The sequence below is a fragment of the Drosophila subpulchrella genome, chromosome X (genome assembly GCF_014743375.2).
Source record: "Drosophila subpulchrella strain 33 F10 #4 breed RU33 chromosome X, RU_Dsub_v1.1 Primary Assembly, whole genome shotgun sequence".
NCBI lineage: Eukaryota > Metazoa > Arthropoda > Insecta > Diptera > Drosophilidae > Drosophila > Drosophila subpulchrella.
The window spans coordinates 17,067,749-17,088,796 of record NC_050613.1 but is presented as its reverse complement, the minus strand read 5'-3'; the positions used below and the strand labels follow the sequence as shown (position 1 = coordinate 17,088,796).

Below are 21,048 nucleotides of genomic sequence, written 5' to 3'. Positions count from 1 at the left end.
AAAACGATAAAATGCAATAGTGTGCTTTGCGAGACTAACCAACACTGGCCAGCCGATAAAATCAACGAAATTGTTAAAACTTTTTTATTGTGCGTACGTTTGCATTCCATTCCAGCTGATGTGTAACTGAAATTGAACCGATCGCTTGGACTTTCCGCCGGTGCACGCAAATCCACACCCACTCCACTCTGCCCACAGCACGCCGCCCATCAGAATTGTGCCAGAATGATGATGGTTGGAGCGAGAATCGGAATCGGAAAGCTTGGGCCCTGTGCGGCCCTAGTTGCGGTGAGTCGACGTGTTCTGTTCTGTCTGGTTGTGATTCTCTAGCTGTTTCTGGTTCCGGCTGGGATTGCGAATCCCCCCCGCTGAATCAGCGGGGCATGTTTTTTTTTTTCGCTTGAAAATGTCACAGAGGCCGGCTTTTTGCCTCCATCTTTGGCAAACTCCCATCGCAATGCTTCTCAACTAACCGGAACTGTTGTCCTTATTGAAATTCCAGATTATACAGCTCCTCCAGCACATACAGCCGGCAGAATCCGCCGGGGCAGTGCCCATGACCAGTGATAATATCGATATGACCCTAGGTGAGAGACCAATCCGATATGAACGCACCAAACCCATCCCAACAATCCCACATCCCAAGTCAATTAAGCCACTTACCCCATTGACGTGTCACTAAACAAAGTCAGTGGCTCGTCCAAATCGGCACTGCCAACGTGGTAAATTGCGTTTTAGACCTATTTTACGGATCTTCTGAGGCAGTTGATCCGGCTGCTGAATAAAATTGAGAGATTAGTAGGGTTTATCATCCATTTTGGTCTGAGTTCCTTCGTTCCGCCAAAATATCACCCATCAGAGAGCGGTTCATTTTAGATCCCAAGTTTGGCTTTCTACATATTAGGGATATCTTAAGCCAATAAAAAGTTTTAATTATCCCATGCTCGATTTCTTTTGGGTTTATTTCTAGTTTTTTTTTATGACATCTAGTCTTTCCGCTATTATCTTTCGTTTTACACAAATTCGATTTGCGTTCTTGTTACGGTTTTCTAAGTACTAGATTTTACAGTGGTACTACACTATAATTAACCACATCTTAAAACTTGTTCTTTTTATTAAATTTTTTATATTAAAAAATATATTTTATTTACAAAATGTATAAAAATAATATTATTTTTAGAAAATTCAAAGTACTCACTTTATATTTATTGTTATGAACACAATCGCTTTTAGTTTGCCACTCTGGGAATACACATACCATTTCATACACAATTTGGTGCTGATAACATTAAACACGCCTTGTTTCTTCCAGCGTCTAATGAATTGGTTTTCCTTAATTTTTATGCGGAGTGGTGTCGGTTTAGTAATATTTTAGCACCTATATTCGCTGAAGCTGCAGATAAGGTGAGTAGACCAAATGGATCGGTAGTGATATATCTTACCCATCTTTAAAATGATTAAACACACGACAATCATTTATCTCTTCTTTTTTGCAGATTAAAGAAGAGTTCCCAGAGGCTGGTAAGGTGGTGCTAGGAAAGGTGGATTGCGACAAGGAGACGGCCATCGCATCCCGCTTCCACATAAACAAGTATCCGACTTTGAAAATAGTCCGTAATGGACAGCTCAGCAAACGGGAGTACCGAGGCCAGCGTTCGGCAGATGCCTTCCTCGAGTTCGTCAAGAAGCAGCTGGAGGATCCCATCCAGGAGTTCAAGTCCCTGAAGGATCTGGAGAATCTGGACTCCAAGAAGCGCCTCATCCTGGGCTATTTCGATCGTAGGGACCAGCCCGAATACGATATTTTCCGCAAGGTGGCCACGAATTTAAAGGAGGACTGCCAGTTCCACGTGGGCTTCGGTGATGCCGCCCAGGCCATGCATCCTCCTGGTAAAAACCAGCTTAAACTACGCTTTCTTTCTGTTTTTATAGTAACATTACGTTCGTTTCAGGCACACCCATCATAGTATTTAGACCCGATGTGGCCCTGTCTCACGAAAACGATGAGACCTACACTGGCACACTGCAAAATTTCGATGAACTTAAAATTTGGATCCAGGAGAAGTGTGTGCCACTGGTACGAGAAATTACCTTTGAGAATGCTGAGGAACTTACTGAGGAGGGACTGCCGTTCCTTATCCTCTTCCATCGCCCAGACGATCTTAACTCGATCAAGGATTACAAGTCGATCATTGAGCGTCAATTGCTGGATGAGAAACGTAAGATGGTTGAGATTTTCTGGTTAACAAATCCTTATTATACGTTTGTAAAACCCCACAGAGAACGTCAACTTTTTGACCGCTGATGGCAAGCGATTTGCGCATCCTCTGCACCATCTGGGGAAATCCGAAGATGACTTGCCACTGATTGCCATCGACTCGTTCAAGCACATGTATCTGTTCCCCCACTTCAGCGACATGTACTCCCCAGGAAAGCTAAAGCAGTTCCTTCAGGATCTCTACAGCGGCAAGCTGCACAGGTAACAAAACTCCAGCTATATTACTACATTAGAACGAATCCTAACCATTTTTTGTTTACTTTCCAGGGAGTTTCATTACGGGCCGGATCCCTCAAATGATATAGAACCTGACCCACAGACCGGCAAAGGTACGTCCCCTCCAGAGTCAAAATTCAAGGAACTTGGCCCCTCCAAGCATCGCTACACCCTGCTAGAAAAAGATGAACTGTAATATAATTATGTACATTTAAAATAAAAGAAAACAATATAAAAAATGTAATAAACAGCCTTTCATCCAGTCAAAACGTAAGCAGAAAGGCGAAACTTCGATTGTGTTTAACGTAAATCTAAAAATAAAAAGTCTGGATTTTTTCCGACCTTTGTTATTGCAAAAACAGTTGATGGATGAATCATTTTGGCATTCAACGATTTCTTCGACTTCCCATGTTGAATTCCCCACATGTTTTTCAAGAAAATTAATGATGTTTTAGGAGTACTGTCGACTATTGTTGATAATAAACATGTCGCTCACTTACTAGAACAGTGACATATCTCAATAAAAATAGCATTTCGAGATAAACGCTTTTTAAGTTATCAAGTGCCTTATGGGTTCCAGCAAAGCTATCAGACTCCAACCTCTGTATATTAAAGGTAGGATGATAAAATGTACACGCAACATAGATTATTACTCAAAGAACATTTCTGCATTATACCTTTAATTATAACCGATACTCTTGAAAAAAAAGGGTATATTAGATTCGTCGGAAAATGTGTAATAGGCTTTTTCGACCCTATATAGTAGGTATGTATGTACATATGTTCTTGATCAGGATCACTAGCCGAGTCAATCCAGCCTTGTCCGTATAAACGTTGAGATCTCAAAAACTATAAAAGCTACAAATTTGAGACTTAGCATGTAGAATGGACGAATCGATGGAACATCTCGATAAACGGAAATAAGTCTCAGCACTGCAACTTCTCTCTTAGAAGTAAAATTCTCCCCAGAGTGAAATTACATGACACACTCATACCGCAATCAGCCCAGGCTCAGTACTTGGGCTTGATTTTGGACAAACGTCTTACGTGGAGGCAGCACATAACCAAAATTACAGCAACATGTCGCTCCAAGCTGCGGAAACTAAATTGGATGCTTAAAGGTAAAAGTGAGCTCAGCCTTAGCAACAAGATGTTGCTGTACAGGTCGATAGTGGTTCCTTCATTCACGTATTGCATACAAATATGGGGTACCGCTTCAGACTCAAATGTCTTGAGGGTCCAAAGAATTCAAAACCGGGCGCTACGTACGATTGCGGATGCGCCTTGGTACGTAAGGAACGATGTCCTGGCTTGCGACCTTCACATCCCCTCGGTGCGAGAGCAGATTAACATGCACTCAAGCCGTTACAACGACCGTCTACAAGCCCACACGAACCACCTAGCAGCATCCCTGGCAAAACGAATCTCAACGAGAAGAAGACTAAAGCGAAGGCACCCCGGTGATCTCTGGACAAGAGGACGTCAGGTCTCTCGAGTCCTACAGCAATGAAATTGTTCAATTATTGTAAATATTGTTAATCTCCTTTTCTGTTATGTTTCCATGTTAATTTTTCCTCTTCGTAGACAACGTTTTATAGCCATTAAGTTGGCTGATCAACGTTAAATAAATAAATTTGTTATAGTAAAAAAAAAAAAAAAAAAAAAAGCATGTAGATTCTAGAGATTCCTGCCCAGCGCAAGTTTGGCGCCCATATTTTTGGATTTTATTTCAGTGTAAATTAAAATAGATTTTATTGATCAATACCCAACTAAATACTGAAAATTATACCTATCTTATTATTATTTTAAAGGTTATGATAACCTTTCAGTTAAACAGGCTTTGGCATGGTTAGTAATACCGCTACCGTCCGCTGCCCAGAAAATGTCTTGTATTTGAAAATTGAAATCTTTCGACTCCGAGTCCCACAGCCATTAATAATAGTATTTAGATCTCTTTTCGGATTTAATGTATATATATATATATGAGTTATATATATATATATTTTATTCGTATGTACCATGTTACAATTACAATCGTTAAATTAGATTACATAATATAAGTTCAGTCAAATCGAGCGCTAACCGGGTCCGTGTTGTCCAGAAGTCGGTTAAAATGAAGATGTGTGTTGGTATTTATAATTAGCTCTGACTGGTAAATTTAAAAGTACATTTAAAAGAGTACTCGCTACAATTAATACGTAATGTGAAAAAATAGGTGCCATGCTATACAGCGCGCTTAGTATGGTCTGGAGCGCATGCCTCCGTCGTTCCTCATGGGTCCACCGCCGTCGCGACGGTTGCCACCGCCTCCTCCCCGGCCGCCACCACGTCCTCCGCCGCCGCCGCCTCCTCCTCCGTTGTCATTGAAGCGGGAGTAGCCACCGCCGCCGCCGCCTCCTTGCGAGTTGCCTCCGCGATCTCGGTTCTGGTATCCACCGCCGCCGCCGCCGGATCCGCGATCTCCACGGTCGTAGCCTCCGCCGCCGCCGCCACCGCCGTAGCCACCTCCACCACCACCGCCGCTGGAACCCTCATCGTCGCCTTTGGGAGTCTTGCAACTAAAAACAATACAAATTCAGATTACAATCGAAATCTACTAGTGATTGTAAAAATGTTAGTTCCCCAGAGACTCAATAAAATTTCTTATCAAGAACAATTGCTTCCAAGAAATTATTTCGAGTCTCGTGGGTCTCGACCCGCATTGTTATAAAACGGTTTCGTACAGTTCAATCTATGTTTAAATAGTTTTCCTATCATAAGTAATGCGACAAAAAGTAAATTCTTTGGTATAAAACAATGTTCGAATAGTTGAGATATGTATATTATTTCTAGGGATTTCCTTTGAGTCTTGTGGGTCTTGACTTTTTAAGTTATAAAGCGGTTTTAGGCATGAATACTAGGTAATTTAAACTATGTTAAAATACTTGTCTAGTCATAAGTAATAGAACAAACTATGGTATTATAAATGATTAAGTAATTTTCCTCGGAATATAATTATGTTAAAGAAGTTAAGATATATCGTGGGTCTTGATTTTCAAAGTTATGAAAGTTTTAGGCATGAATTCTAGGTAGGCACAAGAATTATGAATTTAAAATAAATAAACTGTTTTAAAATATAATAATGGTCAAACAATTGAGATATATTATTTCTGAGGATTTTCTTTGAGTCTCGCGGGTCTTGACTTTCTTTGTAGTATAACAATATTTAAGTAGATGAGAATTCAAATGTTAAGATCCTAGTTCGACTTACCGATTGCACTCATTGCGCCAGGCGAAGTTGGTGTTATTGCAGCTATTGCACTTCCAGTCGCCGTCACGTGGTTGCACATTGCCACCGCCGCCAGCTCCGCCGCCGCCTCCTCCGCCACCTCCGCGGTCGAAGCGTCCGCCGCCGCCGCCTCCGTTGCCGCCACCACCGCCTCCGCGATCAAAGCGGCCACCACCGCCGCCTCCTCCTCCTCCGCCGCCAGCACCGCCGCCGCCGCCTCCACCTCGACGTCCGCCAAATCCACCGCGACCTCCGCCGCCGCCCTTGTTCCAGTTGTTCTGGCGCTGGGCCAGCGAAACCTTGATCGCATTTCCATTAAAATCTCGCCCATCGAACCATTCGATGGCGGACTGCGCCGCATTGGTGTCGTCGTAGGTGACAGTGGCCTCTCCCTTGGAGGCGCCGGTCTCCTTGTTCTTGTACAGCCAAATCTTAGGCTTCATCGTACGCTTATCCTTCTGTTAAGTGCAATGGAGAAAGGAGATGGGTTAAAAGGTTGAAGTATATCCAACTGTTGAAGTATATCCAACAACTTACCTTGATAATGCCAATGGCTCCAAAGTGAGTCTCAATATCCTGCTCTGTGGTAGATGGATCCATGCCGGAGACAAAGATGGTGTCCTCCTGGGTGATCATGTCGCCGCTGCTGGAGCCACCGCCTCCTCCTCCTCCACCGCCACCCGAGTATCCGCCGGGTCCTACAAAGGTGAATGGGCTATTAGACCGGGCTGACAAAGCAGGGAATAGCTTAGAATGGAACTGCTATTTATTTTTTATATTCTTTATTTTCTTTTTTTTATATTTCTTTTAGAATTTTTCCCCTCGATTTCAACCACCAAAAAACGCAACGAAGGTGAAGAAGGTCGAAGTACACGCCCATATGTGTATTATATCGAATCCTATACCTTGGCTGTTCCGTAATATTTGTTTAACCAGGATAGTACTTGTTTGGGGAAACCAGAATTTCGAGATGTATTCGAAAACCTTTGGGGTGGGGGGTGGACGACTCGGGGAGAGACAAGGGGGACACTTTGAATGGGTGGTTTCGAGTTTCGGGTTTCGAGCTTTCAAAGCCAGACTAACTGGTGGTGGTGGTACATCAAACACAAACAGGTGACCCCGAATTGCCAGGAGTAAGCCCGACCGATGCACCTTACGAGAACCCTTAGTTCGTAATAACGCTTTAAACTGGACGTACACTCAACATTTCACAGGAATTTAATATTAAATAACCCCTAGCAGACCAAGTCGGTCGTTAACCATAATTGATCAAACAAAGATCAACGAGTTTGAAGTACACTAAATACACTTGTTCGACGGGGATTATGAATTATAATGGGTAAAGACCCCACAAAGAATGCCACCAGGAGGGGAACATTTTTGTTTACTCTTTCTATGATTTTTTCCAAAAACCTCTCTTTCTCTATTTGTTGGTTTAAAATTATATATTGTTTCAGGATCTGATCGGTTGGGTTGTATTTGAATTTTTTTTTTTTCATTTCGATTTTAGGTTCAAGTTCAATATGTAGAAAAATATTGGTATACATTACTCGATATGATTGCAATTATTTGCATTATTTTTACCTTTGTTGTAGCTGTCCTTGCTGGCGCCTCCATTTCTAAAAGAGGATATTGAATAACTTATTTAATGCTTTGATTTTGGTTTTAATGCAGTATGGTGAGGTATACGCCTAGGATCCCTTGTAATACATATTGCTTGTTCGACCATATGGTATCTAATACCATCTAGAGAGCACCCGGCACAGTTCGGTCAGTGACGACGGTAAAACAGAGGATATCCATTGTCATTTTCCATCTCAATATCCAGAATCAAGGGCGGCAATCACTGATCAAACTGTCAGGGAGAACACCGTAATCTACGCATACATATTTGGTCTTAAATCTCTATTCTAAGCGTTTCTAGTTTACTATTGAAAAACCGATTTTTCCAAATAAAAGGGACGCAGAAATGAAAGGGACGGAAGATGTTCGTTCCTTATCAATAAGTCCAGGAAGTTCCTCATACCCGAATACCATTGTTAATAATCAAACCATTCTTTAACGTGCTTATCTATTAAAAAAAAAAGTTTTAAAAAACATTAATTCATCTTAAAGTTAAGAAGATAAAATCACGTTTCAACTTAATACTATTAAAAATAAACAACAAACAAATCTCAAGGGGAATACTAAAAAACAAAGCTTAGAACTAAATTTATTAGAGGTACAGAGCTCTATCTTATACTCAAAATGTTTACCTTCTCTTATTTATCTACTATCTTAGAATCAGAATGATTTTAAATATAATAATGTAAATACCTTGAATATGATTAGAAAGAATCAGAACCATACCAATCACTCCAAAATGCGTATTTTGTATTTATTTTATATCGTTTGTAATGATATTACTTGTTTTTACTCGAGCTCTAATATGACCAATTGTAAGTTTAGCTGAAGTTTTGGAGATTTCTTCGTTTATTTGACCGTTTTATAATTATTATATCGTTATATCATTGTAAACACTCTGTCTTATGTTTGTTCTCGTTTTTATTTTCATAATTTCTTGACCCACATTTTTTTTTGTATATATTTATGCTTGTAGTGTGTCATTTTGAAAATGTTTACGCAGGGGTGGATATTTTTTTTATTTGTTGTATAAGAAAAATGATAATAATGTAATGGGCGCGATTCTCTATGCAAGAATCATTGAATTCATCATAGATTTCATAAGACGACCGTCACAATATACCATGGCTGTCAAACCATTAGATTATTTCTTCGTTGCAGCGCCTATTTGTATACCCAAGGCGATTTATACCATTTCATAGATGTGCATTGTCAAAACCATTTTTTTTAATACCAGTTTCTAATGTTTTAAGTCAGATTTCAAAGAAAAAACATACATACATGAAAAATACAGTCATGCCGTGTAAATAATAAGACGACCAAATTAGAGACTTCGGTTATTCTTTTTCAAAAACAGCTGAAGAGATGTTAATTTCTATTTTAAGAGTTTTCCACCAGTCAGAACGAAGAATTTCGCTGGACTTGCAAATAGCCATTTCACACTTTGATGCAGGGTGGTGCAACGAATGCATTTCCTTTGCTTTAGCGGGTTATCATTATGCTTTTGAGAAATTGGCTCGGCTTTTTCGTCGATTATGCTGAATTGATTCATAAATGTTTTTTTTTTTTTTTTTTTTTTTTTTTTAAATTCGTACACTTCTTATAAACTCTTAACCTCCGTGGAACGCTAATCGTGATTTTTGAATCCCTCTCAGTATAACACTGTACCGAATAAATGGATAAAAGTGAATAACATACCCGTAGGAATTGCCTCCTCGGTCGTTCCATGAGCCGCCGCCTCCACCTCCACCGCCTCCGCCGCCGCTGCCGCCGCCGCCGGAACCACGATGACCGGAATCATAACCTTAAACATAAATGTGTCGATATTGGAGTTGCGTTCGCATTGGCGATAGTTATTTGCACGCCTTACCACCGCCGCCTTGTTTGCCGTAGTTCGGAGGTGGCTCGTTGTAGTTACCCGTTTTATTTGGCATTTGTTGGTAGTTTGGTGGGGGGACAGCGAAATTATTATATCCCTGTCCGGCACCACCACCATAACCGCCACCTAGAGTGCACATATTTCGGTGTTTCAGTGTTCAGTGTTCTGCACGATGATACTACAGTTTTAGCGATTTAGGCTCTTCTACTTACGTTCCATGACAAATAAACGCTGCGAACAGACTCTTTTCGATCGATAGAAATGCAGGAGTTTCAATTACTCGCTGCGCACAAAACGTCCCGAATGATATAGCGTCAGATCGTCACAAATTTTATTGTAAAATGGCGTGTGAAAATCAGTTAGGGATGTGCCTCGACTAGGTCTGGTATATGTGAATATCGCAGGGGCTATCGTTATCGATAGTTGGGTGGTGGAATGCATGAAAATGGAACAATAACATACGCCATCTGCAATTTCTTGTTTTTAATGTGCAAGTAATTTTGTTTTACGCTACATTATTTATATTTAATTGTTATTAATTATAAATATAAGTTTTTAGTATATTAGTTCACTGCCCGCTTTACAACACTGTTTGGCTTGCAGCCCTGCTAACATTGTTTACATTCGCTAGCACTAAAACTTTGAATGAGAGTGCAAATCAGCTGTTCGTGCTTTGAAATTGAATTGGTGTTTACGTGGATTTTTTTTTATTCAATTCGACCACAATTTAAGGCAGAACCGCACACACCATGATCGAGATAACAGATCTGCAGAGTGAGTAACCCATAGTGCGGGCAATACCAAAGCACTGGCTCAACGAAATCTTCCCGCAGAAATTGGCATCGGCTTGGCTGGTTTTGGCATCTCGTTTCTGTTCCTCGGCATGCTGCTGCTGTTCGATAAAGGCTTGCTCGCCATAGGCAATGTAATAATAACTAATAATACCATCCCTGCCAGCTGACTGTAATTATAGCAACCGTCCTATTCCGCAGATTCTATTCATATCGGGCCTCGGCTGTGTGATCGGTGTGGAGCGCACCCTGCGCTTTTTCTTCCAACGCCACAAAGTCAAAGGCACCACCGCCTTCTTCGGGGGCATCGTCATCGTCCTGCTGGGATTCCCCATCATCGGCATGATCATTGAATCCTATGGATTTTTCGCACTGTTCAGGTTCGTATAGTATTGCCTTGGTCTTGGTTGGTTTTGTAGGATGACCATGGCCAGTTGATCCGGATTAACCGGTCATAGTCCACATTTGCGCGGTCTTGTACCGCCGGAACTTATTCCAATATTCGCTATTTCACCTTATATCAAGGGTTTTTTTTTGTATGATACTTACTAGACCTTTAAATAGTCTTAAAGCCTATCTTGTGAGTATTGTCCATCGGTCTTCTATAAGATGATTTTTTTTATTAACATTTAGACCACGCTTTTACTGTCCTCACTAACTTTAAACTTATCCAGTGATCACCTTAATATAACCCTGTAAAATTTTCTAAACGCATCACCGCTCCATTAGCATACATCTCGCTCTTTTTGCTACAATGTGCTTTTGAGGCCAACAGAAGTTAACTAAACCCTAACTCTATTTTACTTTATAATAAACTAAAAACAATGTCATAACAATAGCTCTACATCAAATTTACAAAAATGACAACCTTTTTATTTGGCCAAGCGTTTACCTTTTCCATGAGACATCAATCCAACCTGCACCTCTTTTTTATGATTATAAATGATTAATTATAATCAATATAAAAGTTTCAGGCGGGAAGTGTGAACTCCCAAGGTATAGGTTTCTCCCCAATGATTGGCTCTTAGTTTTAATATTAACATTTAACCTATAAGATCTCCTAATGGTTTATATTCTATCTTTGCAGCGGCTTCTTCCCCGTGGCCATCAATTTCCTGGGACGCGTGCCTGTCTTGGGATCGCTGTTAAATTTACCATTTATGCAAAAGGTAAGGGAGCCGTAGCATGGAGCCTCATATAAGAAGCATGTGCATAAGTAACCCATCGTCATACATCTAACTCATAATAATTTTTCGAGATCATCTCGCTTGAACGCGAAGAAAAAAACCCATTGAATAAACTGATGGGGTCCACATTCCCAAACGACCACGCAGAGTCTCGATTTCATAGCCAACTTTGGTATTTATCTAAGCTATGTATTTCAACATTTACAAGTCCAAAGAAGAGGGATTTAGTGGAGAGTTTAGTGGATCTTTTCCCAGTCCTCACGCTCCTCGCGCTCCTTCTCGACCTCCTTGAGATACGGCTCCAGATACTTGACGTCCTCCTCGTACTTGGTCCACTGCTCCTTGGGCAGGATCGTCTTGGTCATGGACAGGTGGAGGGCCCTCATGATGCGGTAGTTGCGCTCATCGTAGAGCTTTCGGGGCAGTCGGCGCACGGCCTCCTTAACGTCCTCGTTCTCATACAGACAATCATCCCGATGTAATCCTGTAAAATGAAGTAGGTCCATAGTGAGCGGCTAGAAATCGTTTGTCTATTTAGTTATCCTACCGTATTGGTTGAATCCGGACAGGTTGTAGGCCCATCTGCCGAGATTAGCTGTGGGGCAAAAAAAAATTGGCGTATTATATTTACGTAATCACACTATCCGAGGCACTGCGTCAACGGGTTTTTGATTATTTAGAGCGTGTCAGTCCATTCTTTTGGAGCAAATACTCACAGAGAACGGCGGGTCCCTTCCTGGCAATATAGCTCGACATGGTTTACGTAAAATTAGAAGTCAGGAAAGAGATATTCCTCCAGCCTTTTTATTTTAGGTATGGTTATATTGCTAGGGATGAGCCTCGGACTTATCGCACTATGCTATCGATTCACATATGGTTGTGTTGGCGAAATCGGTTCTCGAATTTAGCTGTTATCGATATATCGCTTTAAAAAAGAACTCGTTTTCACTGCGTTTACCATCTTCTGTAATTTTTGAAATTAAAAAAATTATTTTCTAACATTTAAACCTCTCTTTTTTATACAGATCGTTCAAAAACTTGGAGGAGACGGCAACCGAACTACAGTATAATCTCATCTGTACAGTTTGCCATAGTTATATATGAAGACTTTTGTATAAAGTAAATAAATTCAATTGAAATTCTTGTAAACCCATTAAACTCCATGTAAAAATCTGCCTTCATAAACAAAATACTTGTAGTTTATCAAACCGAATAATGATGTTTTTAATGTTTTGGGAAGTTCCTGTTGGGGAGTTTGACATATTTAAATTCAGTAATGTGTTTAAACTCTTTTTAAAGAACCACGCGCAAAAATCGTTTTAAAATTCAATTCCATTTGTAAAAAAATAAGTTTGTTGTTCGTACCGTTTTGAAATATTTAAAAAAAAAATTTCCGCACAACAAATATGAAGTGCTTAGAACATAAAACATATACTTACTTGTCTTTTCCTCCTAACTTCATATTTTTTTAAAGCTGGATTTTAATAAATCGGAAGTATTATCAAGAGTAAAATACAACATACATATCTCTTAATCCATTTAACAGTCAATGCCATTTGCCTCAAGTTCAAAATATTTGTATAATTTATGAGTTCACCAAGCGGAAATCCTTCTCATTAGAATAATATTTCCCCTATTTTTAGCGATAAGCTCCCGCTATCAGTAAATCCTCCAATAAAATGATTGATAGTGGTTATACTTTAAAGTACATACCTTCGCTTTATTTATGACTACAAAATATCGATTTATACAAATTAAAGAACATATACAAATTCTTTATATATATATATACAGTGCCCTCTCTTTAGAGTGAACACTCGATTATGTGAACTTTTAGTAAGAGTGAACAATTTATTCAAGAAATTTTAAAAATTTTTGTTTAACTTAAAAAAAAATAGAACGGCGTGTTTTTGAAAACGTGTTGTTTAAAAATATGTTTATTATTTTTGTTTTTGTGATTCGTTATAGTGAACAAATTCGATTCAGTGCGCACCCTTTGGTTTTCAATAGTTCACTGCATCGAGTGAGCACTGTACATACACTAAGGCTGGCACGAACACGACACTAATTTAAGTTTGTTTTTTCGGTTTTAGTTTCTGTTTCTGATTTCTGAACACACGTTATATATATACATATGTATAACATTGAGACCCGTTCCAGCCTTAGTTTATACATATATCACTGGGCACATAATTAAGTAACTCCCAATGCGGTGAGTGGCCGGGAGAGAGAAATCACTTATTGTTCTTTGCTGCAGTCAATGACAAAAACTCGTCCTTTCGAGCCAAGTATTCATTGTAACGAAGAAATGCGTAGCTATATAGGGGGCGAAAGAGAGTCGAAAATTCAGCATTAGTACTTATTGGCTAAAGGCTAGTACTATAAAATAGGTTAAGGAATCGTAAGGTCGATTTAAAACTTTGTGTAAGTGCTTGGAAATATACATGTTCCTATTCAAACTGATGAATATGAACATTATATTGTTTCTTATAACCTTAAATTGTACTTTCGACCCTATTAACAGTAGCCATATCATTCTGTCCGTATGAAGTTATTTGTGATGCTTACGTATAATTATATTTCTTCAAAAAACATATATCCTATATTCAAATCCCGATGAGGTTCAGTTCAGTAAAACTATCTACCAATTCCTGAGACACATGAAGATTTAATTAATAGGGTTCTAAATGTTAAGACCTGGATCCTTTTTATATCTAGTCCTTAGTTATTGGCGTATACATACCCAACGTAGTCGAAATCGATAGTGGAATGCTCAGCTTGCAACAGGGACCACACCGTCCAGAAGATATGCGATGCCAGCGCAAACTGATTGACCTGGACGTACAGCAGCTCCACTTCCTCGTTCTGAATGTGGCTGCGCTGGAGGTACTCCTCTAGGTAGACCCTCAGCCACTTTAGCTGGAATTCGCGCTTCGGGTAGCGGGAGTAGTCGACCTCATCCACGCCGCACATCTCCGCAAAGTGATTGCCAATGTCAAAGGCCTGGAAATTGTAGTCGGCATACTCGTAGTCGATAAAGTTGACGGTTTTCAGGCTCTGTGTGTAGATGACATTGCCCAGCAGAAGGTCGTTGTGGGAGAAGACAATCGGACTGTCCAGAGCCTCAAGGTATTCATATAGCTTGTTGAACTCCTCGCGCAGGCGGCCGATAGGTAGAAACGTTTCTTTCACTCTGCAAATGAAGATGGAATGGTGAATGGTTAGCATTCAAATAATCAGAGATCATAGATCAAAGAATCATCGTACCTTTTGTGTTTTTCAGCATCACTAAAACGTTCAGGTACTAAATCGAGAAAGCTCTGCGTCTTCTTCCATATCATCGGCATTGGTTTGGCCGCCGAACTTTCCCCGTGCTTCCTCACCTTGCGATGCATCTCGGCCATGCGACGGGCGACCAAGGGCCAAATCTCTGGACAGAGCACACTGTCCGTATTCAGGGTGGTTCCAGGTACGTATTCGTAGACGAGGCCGTTCTTGAACGTCGCATACAGCGATGGCGCTAGGCCGTACGTATGCAGTAGAAGAAAGTTTTGCGTCTCCGCCTTGCGATCTATCAGTAGGTCCGTTTTGTTACCATATATCCTCACGAGCACTACGTTATCGGAGTACTGTACAGGTGTACCGTCGTCAGTTGCCAGCTCGTCTGTGAACTGATCATCGTCCTTCTCGATGATGACTGGATCCTCCGACTGAACTGGCGACAGACCCTGGGTCTTGATGGGTATATACGATCCGCCGTTCTCATCTCTCAATTTGGAGATCTCTTTGTGGAAACATCCGACCAGTTTGTTTGTGATTCCATCGGTAAAACTCTAGAATTAGCAAAGGTATAACCTCGTTAATACCAAGTAAAAAGAATATTGATTAATTGGATGGGTTAGGACTAATAATTACTAGTCAGTTGAGGCTACGTGATTTGTGTGCTTTGATTATGTGCGTAAAATGGTTGCATCACCTATTACCAATTGCTGTGGAAAGGTTTATTAGTAGCATTCAATGGAACTATTTCTGGAATTCATTCATTAAGCCGCAGGCTCAATAGCTACAGTAAAGGGCTTACGGCACCTTTCTTATCAACTCCACATGCTTCTTATGTACGTTAATAAATACATATATATATACATTTACATATATAAATGAATGGAAGCACATGGGTGATAAACTTTTTGACACCAGCTATTTGCGTGCTAAGCGTCTCGTCAAGACCCCCTTCGTATTGAAACATACGTATACGGTGCGTTTTATAATGAAAAACACAGACACAGATAAGATAAAGGAATATTAAACAATTCAAATTGAGAATATTCAAAGTAAGCTGATGGAAGTGGAAAAATGTAGGAATAATGCGTAGGTTTCTTGTACATTGTACGATTAAAAGGAAAAAAAGTGTTAACTTATAATCTTTTTAATCTAAGAAAACAATTGGGTTAAGCTAACCAGACTTGGTTATATCTTATGGGGCTGTAATAAATAATAATCAATAGTTCTGAGCTATCAACCCTTGAGTACTATCAATCAACTTCAGATTATATAGCACGGCTGGCACTAATAAAAGTCGAGCACATGAGTAACCCTGTTTTTGGTGTACTATCGTTGGAACTAATAAGTTAATAAGTTTTTATACCTGCAGTTGTTAAGAAAAACAATTTACGTTATGGGATATATATATAAATAGTCAACCGACTTTAAAAACACCCAATATTTGCTGTTTATTGTTGAGAAGTTGTGCCTATGACGGCAAGGTCCATGCTGAATCAGCTTAGTTTCCCTTTCCTTAACAAGAATTTGGAATGTATCATAGTCGGGGCATTTTACTACTGCTTTTATTCTAATTTTATGATATGGAGGACGACTGACTGGCGCCAAAAAACAACTCTATCCCAAAGCTTTGTTCTTTCTTAAGAATGCTTTATGTCTAGGTATCCGTTTAGTATAAAAAAATACCAGGTTTTAATATACCAACCTATAATATCTAACATTTAAAAAACAGCTTTGACTATATCAACTTTTTTTTTACGTATTATTACCAATACCTACTTGAAGGATGAGCCACATTCCTCAACCTACCAACGATTAGCCAAGATTCAACGTTCAACAATTCAGAATGGAGCTGTTATAAGCTGATTATGATAAGTAACATACGTACAAGCTGTGTACACCAATTAAACGTCATGCATACAGTGAAGTATACAGATAGTGAGGTCAAGGCGTACGAGTGGGTTCCGATAAGGCAAGAACGCCCCACTTCCAGTGAAATAAAGATTACAAAAAGCTACAGGCCATATATTTTGTACCATTATCAAATCGGGACAACAAAAATCAAGCCCCTTAAAAGGAAAAAAACGGACATATAGGGGTATCAGTTTTATGGATCATCCGTAAAATATGGACTGATGATTAACTGAAAACACTCGAGTCAATGCACCTGTATGCGTCGCCTTGTAGATGGGAAAGGTGTGATTTCATTAGAACCACCGACTAATTGGCACGAAGGCCTATTTCTTGGCTGCCACCCCTTCTACCCCCTTAAGTGCTCCATTTGCAGGGAGCAATTATTTCCACCGGAGTCGAGGGCTAGATTGGCAAACTGGTTTCTACTGCGACTCGGTCTCGGTCTCTGTATCGCCACTCAGAATTCGTAACTCTCGCAGTCCTAACACACCAACACCACACACCATTGTGAATAATGTTAATTTCGAATAACAATCCCATGGGTCTCTCCATTGATATAACAAAGTCTATTTACAATTATCAAGGCGGCAGCGAGTACGATGTATATATATATATATATATATTATATAATTACTATTGGAAGGTTGGTTGTGCAATAACCCTGTTCAAACTGTGTTAGCAAACTACTATAGTATGGAGTATCTATCCCCCGTTCCGCACACCAGTTAGTGATCGTAATAAATGATAAGGAAACATACATCATCGTCATCATCATCATTTTGGGCCGGATAACGATCTTCGATCTGCGAACTACCCTGATCTGATGGAGTAGAGAATATATGACATTGATGGTTTTGATTTTGCGTTTTTATTTTTATTTTTTTGTAATATTTTTCTTTTGTTTGTATTTTTTGAGGGTAATGATATTGTAGGGGGGTGATTTTTGGGTTTATGAGCTTTACTTTACCTTAAACTCGACGTGGCTGAGGTCCCAGGTCGGTCGAATAACCTTCAACAGTTCCTTGGCCCCTTGAATCACGTCGGCCTCTTCAACAAATACGGGGACAAAGGGAACAATCGCCTCTTTTCTCGATTTGTCCTCCTGTTTTGCTCGAATATCACGCGAATTTAGTTCGTGCTCGTTTTCGTTTTCGCTCTCGTTTGGATACGATTGGGAATTTGAATTTGAATTCAATTGGTTCTGGACCTGGTTCGATTGCGATTGCTGATTGACCGTCTGACGAACTAAGGATAAAGAATCTTTCATCACTTTGGGGTTGCCGCCACTTGTTGAAATCTGTCCTGTGTAACTGTTGCTCTTGGTTTCTGTGCCCATTCTATTGTATTATATATGTGAAATACGAAAGTGTCAGGTCGGGTCATACACATAGAACGACAATAACAACAGCAAGTATAATGAGTAGGTAGTAGGTAGCAAGTAGTAGGTAGCGTTAAAAACTAATCCGAATGCAAAAACCAACCGAAAACCCGAACCCAGCCCACAGCCAAAGGACTGCCCCCCAGTGGGCACATCCAGTAAGTATACTACGCCCATGTCCTCTCACTCATGCGCACCGAAACCAGAGTTTTGGATGGAGAAGACCGCACCCAGTCAGCAGATCTAGCATGTGCTGTTGCACCGAAACCAATAGACCACAGGTTTCCAGCCACAATAGGCGGAACTCTTGTAATCTTCTAGTTATATCATCTTCACAGCGCTTACTTGTAAGCCCCATGACTTATGACAGCTCAATAATATGTATATAATCTATAATATACCATCTAACATGAAAGGACCATGAAATTTTAATGTAATTATTAAATGAATCGTAGTGGGTAATTAATAATTTATATATCTATAGGAAACAATGTTGTTAGAAATGAAAACTGGCAATAAATAGAACATTTGAAATAGTTTAGTCAACGAACTTTTCTAAAAACTTAATGAGCTAACGATCACATTTTCAAGCTACAAAATATGACAAATTGCTTGTTTCCGGTCATTTTGAAAGCAAATAATTGTTAATAGATGTTTAGTGTGTAGTAAATTTTAGACCTTGAACGGGTGAACAGGTTTTTTGTTTAATATAGGAAGTTTTTGACCGTGATTATAGATAATAAACATTTTTATACAACTCTCACATGATTTGTGATACTGAAAGTATGACCCATACTCCCCCATATCAAATAGCTGAAATAATCATTCATATATATAATGAAATAATAACTACAAGTCCATGCAATTGTACTTATGATGTATGTACTATATGTATGTTTGATGACCGGCTTTTGATTACCATTTTTTCAGACCTTATCGTTGACTTTATCTACTGTCTAGATCCATCATCTTGTCTCCTTTTTTGACTATATCAAAGAAATGACTGTTGACTTTAAACCGAAAATGTTTATCTTAAGGTTATCTTTTAATGCATTTTACGTGTGATCAGGTGGTTTGGTTTGTTGTATATGCAATCTAGGTATAAGTATATTTAACTACAAATTGTAATACACTAAAATGATTAAATAAAAAAACAATTCAAATATCAAATTTTGAGATGTAGTACTTTTTAAAATGGTAATGATTCCCTTTGATTTGGAAATTTGTTATAATATAAATCTATTTTTAGGTTTATATAGCTCATTTCATTTCGAAAAAGAATGCATGTCTAGACAACTTTATATAACCATATCAATTATGATAATTGTGCATACCAAACGAGTATGAAATATTAAAACTACATTGTTTTAAGTTTTTTCTCTAATTAAAAAAATGTTTTAAAAAGAAAACATGTTCTACAAATCTATCCTCTACTGTAAGTGTTCAGAAAGTACACGTAAACGTTTGTACTCGAAATACACGATGGGGTATTGTATGGGATAAGGCAAAGGGGTCGAAATAAGTCAATAAGATCGTCGAGTGTTGAGCCAACGTCTTTGAGGGCAGGGGCGGAGCCAAAGGGGGCTCGGGAATTAGGGGTTTTAAATCTTTTTTAATTAAATTCTAAAAAATAAATAATTTATTTTTTATAATGAATAAAGGGGAACCCTTAGTGGAACCCCTAACTAACCCCCTTGAATCCGCTCCTGGAGCAAGGGAATGCACCCACACTCTTGCACAAATAAATAGGGCGTTAAATGCTAATCTTGTGAATACTTGAATATACATATGTACTCCACGGAAATCATGTGTTGAGCAATGCAAACGTACGTACATACATATATGTACCTACGGTCTGTACATATGCAAGTGCATGCGTGTGTGCGATCGGAACTCAGGTGAAAAACCGGGGCGTAAAGAGACAGGTGGGCGGGTCGCTTGCACGCGACAGTCGTTTCGGTTGTGTTTTAATATTAACATCTTTTCCTTTTCGCACTTTCATGCTGTTTTTTTTTGTTTGTTTGCCTGTTTTCGCTGTTTTTTAGCCAGGCCAAAAATCTGTTTAAAGTTTACCTACACAGGGGCAATATGTGCGTGCAGGCGAAATGGCTGCATATGTGTGTGCATATTTGGTGGTTAAGGCCCCTCTGCACGACCTCAGTTTTTGGTAGGACCTATATACGCCTATATGGTGTGGGAAAACCCCCTTGAGGTTTGAAACTGGCACATACGTTAAAATGCCGGGTCTGTATTTAACCCAGTTATTTCATAAAACCCCTTTTAGGTCAAGAAAATCAAAAATTCCCTTCGTGTAAGTGGGCCTTTAGCGCGTTCTGGGTTAAGAACCCTCTGCCCCCCCTTTTATCACGACCCCACCCCGCCCACAATCCTTTTTCAGAACCCGGTGCGAGGAGCTCCCCGTATAACCCATTCCGTTTTCGATTCGGTTTGGTTCTGATTCTGATTCTGATTCTGATACAGATTCCGATTCAGTTTGAATTCGATTCGATGCGAACATGCAATTTATTTTTTTGGAAACGACAAACAAGGTAAAATAATAATAAAATGTGTACCAATATGTCAAGCGTCAACGAATGCAAACGCACACTGAGATGGATTGTTAGTGGTCTACACACGTTACCTTCGGGTATTGATTGTTTTTTAAAAGAAAACACAAAAAAAAAGCCGCGAAAATCACACAACCAGATTATTGATTTTGGCCCCCGCTGAAATTGGCGCACACAACACACAAATTTGACTGGGAACGAACGGCGGGCGATGTAAGCGATTCGGTTCCGACTTGGGGATATAGTTGCCGAACTAGAGGTGGAGTAACGCAAAATCGATGGGCCCATCGATGCATCGATAGCGGTGTCTTCCAACATGCTGGGTGCCATCGATGTTCTGCGGCGACTATCGATGTTTTCGACACATCACTAACGCTTGTCGATTGCTAATATTCAGCGATTTTCTAACAGAAATGTTGGGAAACCACGAGTTTCTATATATTTTTCCCATAAAATTGATGAGTTTTTAGGGGTATTACTATTTGTACATGTATGATGGGGCCTATTTGATTTTGGGACCCTATCCGGCAAAAACAGTGTTGCCAGACTGTCAGACCGGTATTCTGGACATTTTCCTTAGCTTTCCGATTTTGATCAAAAAACAAAATACTACAGTCCCCACCCAAAAGCTGTCCCATTAAGGGATTTCCCGGAAAATTGTATGGAAA

General features: G+C 39.7%; 5 protein-coding genes across 7 annotated transcripts; 2 read left to right on the top strand and 3 right to left on the bottom strand.

Annotated features, from left to right (window-relative positions):
- Positions 1 to 19: 19 nt before the first annotated feature.
- On the top strand, positions 20 to 2,726 carry LOC119557792 (endoplasmic reticulum resident protein 44). The gene is made up of 7 exons (XM_037870695.1): positions 20 to 288; positions 503 to 587; positions 1,313 to 1,404; positions 1,497 to 1,890; positions 1,953 to 2,219; positions 2,281 to 2,479; positions 2,546 to 2,726. The coding sequence occupies exons 1-7, from the start codon at positions 226 to 228 to the stop codon at positions 2,688 to 2,690; spliced, it is 1,245 nt and encodes a 414-aa protein (XP_037726623.1). The 5' UTR covers positions 20 to 225; the 3' UTR covers positions 2,691 to 2,726.
- A 1,722-nt stretch (positions 2,727 to 4,448) lies between these two features.
- Positions 4,449 to 9,636, bottom strand: LOC119556481 (RNA-binding protein cabeza). 3 transcript variants are annotated; one of them, XM_037868734.1, is made up of 7 exons: positions 9,477 to 9,636; positions 9,256 to 9,390; positions 9,084 to 9,189; positions 7,347 to 7,381; positions 6,300 to 6,460; positions 5,745 to 6,220; positions 4,449 to 5,052 (listed from the first exon to the last, which is right to left on the bottom strand). In XM_037868734.1, the coding sequence occupies exons 1-7, from the start codon at positions 9,481 to 9,483 to the stop codon at positions 4,731 to 4,733; spliced, it is 1,242 nt and encodes a 413-aa protein (XP_037724662.1). In that variant the 5' UTR covers positions 9,484 to 9,636; the 3' UTR covers positions 4,449 to 4,730. The 3 variants fall into 3 exon arrangements, with proteins under 3 accessions (XP_037724662.1, XP_037724663.1, XP_037724664.1); XM_037868735.1 differs by lacking the exon at positions 7,347 to 7,381; XM_037868736.1 differs by lacking the exons at positions 4,449 to 5,052; positions 7,347 to 7,381 and having other exon boundaries at positions 6,079 to 6,220.
- Positions 9,637 to 9,878: 242 nt separating this feature from the next.
- Positions 9,879 to 12,455, top strand: LOC119556483 (vesicle transport protein GOT1B). The gene is made up of 5 exons (XM_037868737.1): positions 9,879 to 10,038; positions 10,098 to 10,189; positions 10,257 to 10,435; positions 11,143 to 11,224; positions 12,268 to 12,455. The coding sequence occupies exons 1-5, from the start codon at positions 10,014 to 10,016 to the stop codon at positions 12,310 to 12,312; spliced, it is 423 nt and encodes a 140-aa protein (XP_037724665.1). The 5' UTR covers positions 9,879 to 10,013; the 3' UTR covers positions 12,313 to 12,455.
- On the bottom strand, positions 11,416 to 12,109 carry LOC119556484 (cytochrome b-c1 complex subunit 7). The gene is made up of 3 exons (XM_037868739.1): positions 11,959 to 12,109; positions 11,790 to 11,837; positions 11,416 to 11,726 (listed from the first exon to the last, which is right to left on the bottom strand). The coding sequence occupies exons 1-3, from the start codon at positions 11,996 to 11,998 to the stop codon at positions 11,479 to 11,481; spliced, it is 336 nt and encodes a 111-aa protein (XP_037724667.1). The 5' UTR covers positions 11,999 to 12,109; the 3' UTR covers positions 11,416 to 11,478.
- Positions 12,456 to 12,922: 467 nt separating the features above from the next.
- Positions 12,923 to 20,633, bottom strand: LOC119556444 (ethanolamine kinase). The gene is made up of 5 exons (XM_037868678.1): positions 20,455 to 20,633; positions 17,403 to 17,772; positions 14,510 to 15,075; positions 13,986 to 14,435; positions 12,923 to 13,558 (listed from the first exon to the last, which is right to left on the bottom strand). Exons 2-5 carry the CDS (start codon positions 17,769 to 17,771, stop codon positions 13,477 to 13,479), a joined length of 1,467 nt encoding a protein of 488 aa, XP_037724606.1. The 5' UTR covers position 17,772; positions 20,455 to 20,633; the 3' UTR covers positions 12,923 to 13,476.
- Between the last annotated feature and the right edge of the window lie 415 nt (positions 20,634 to 21,048).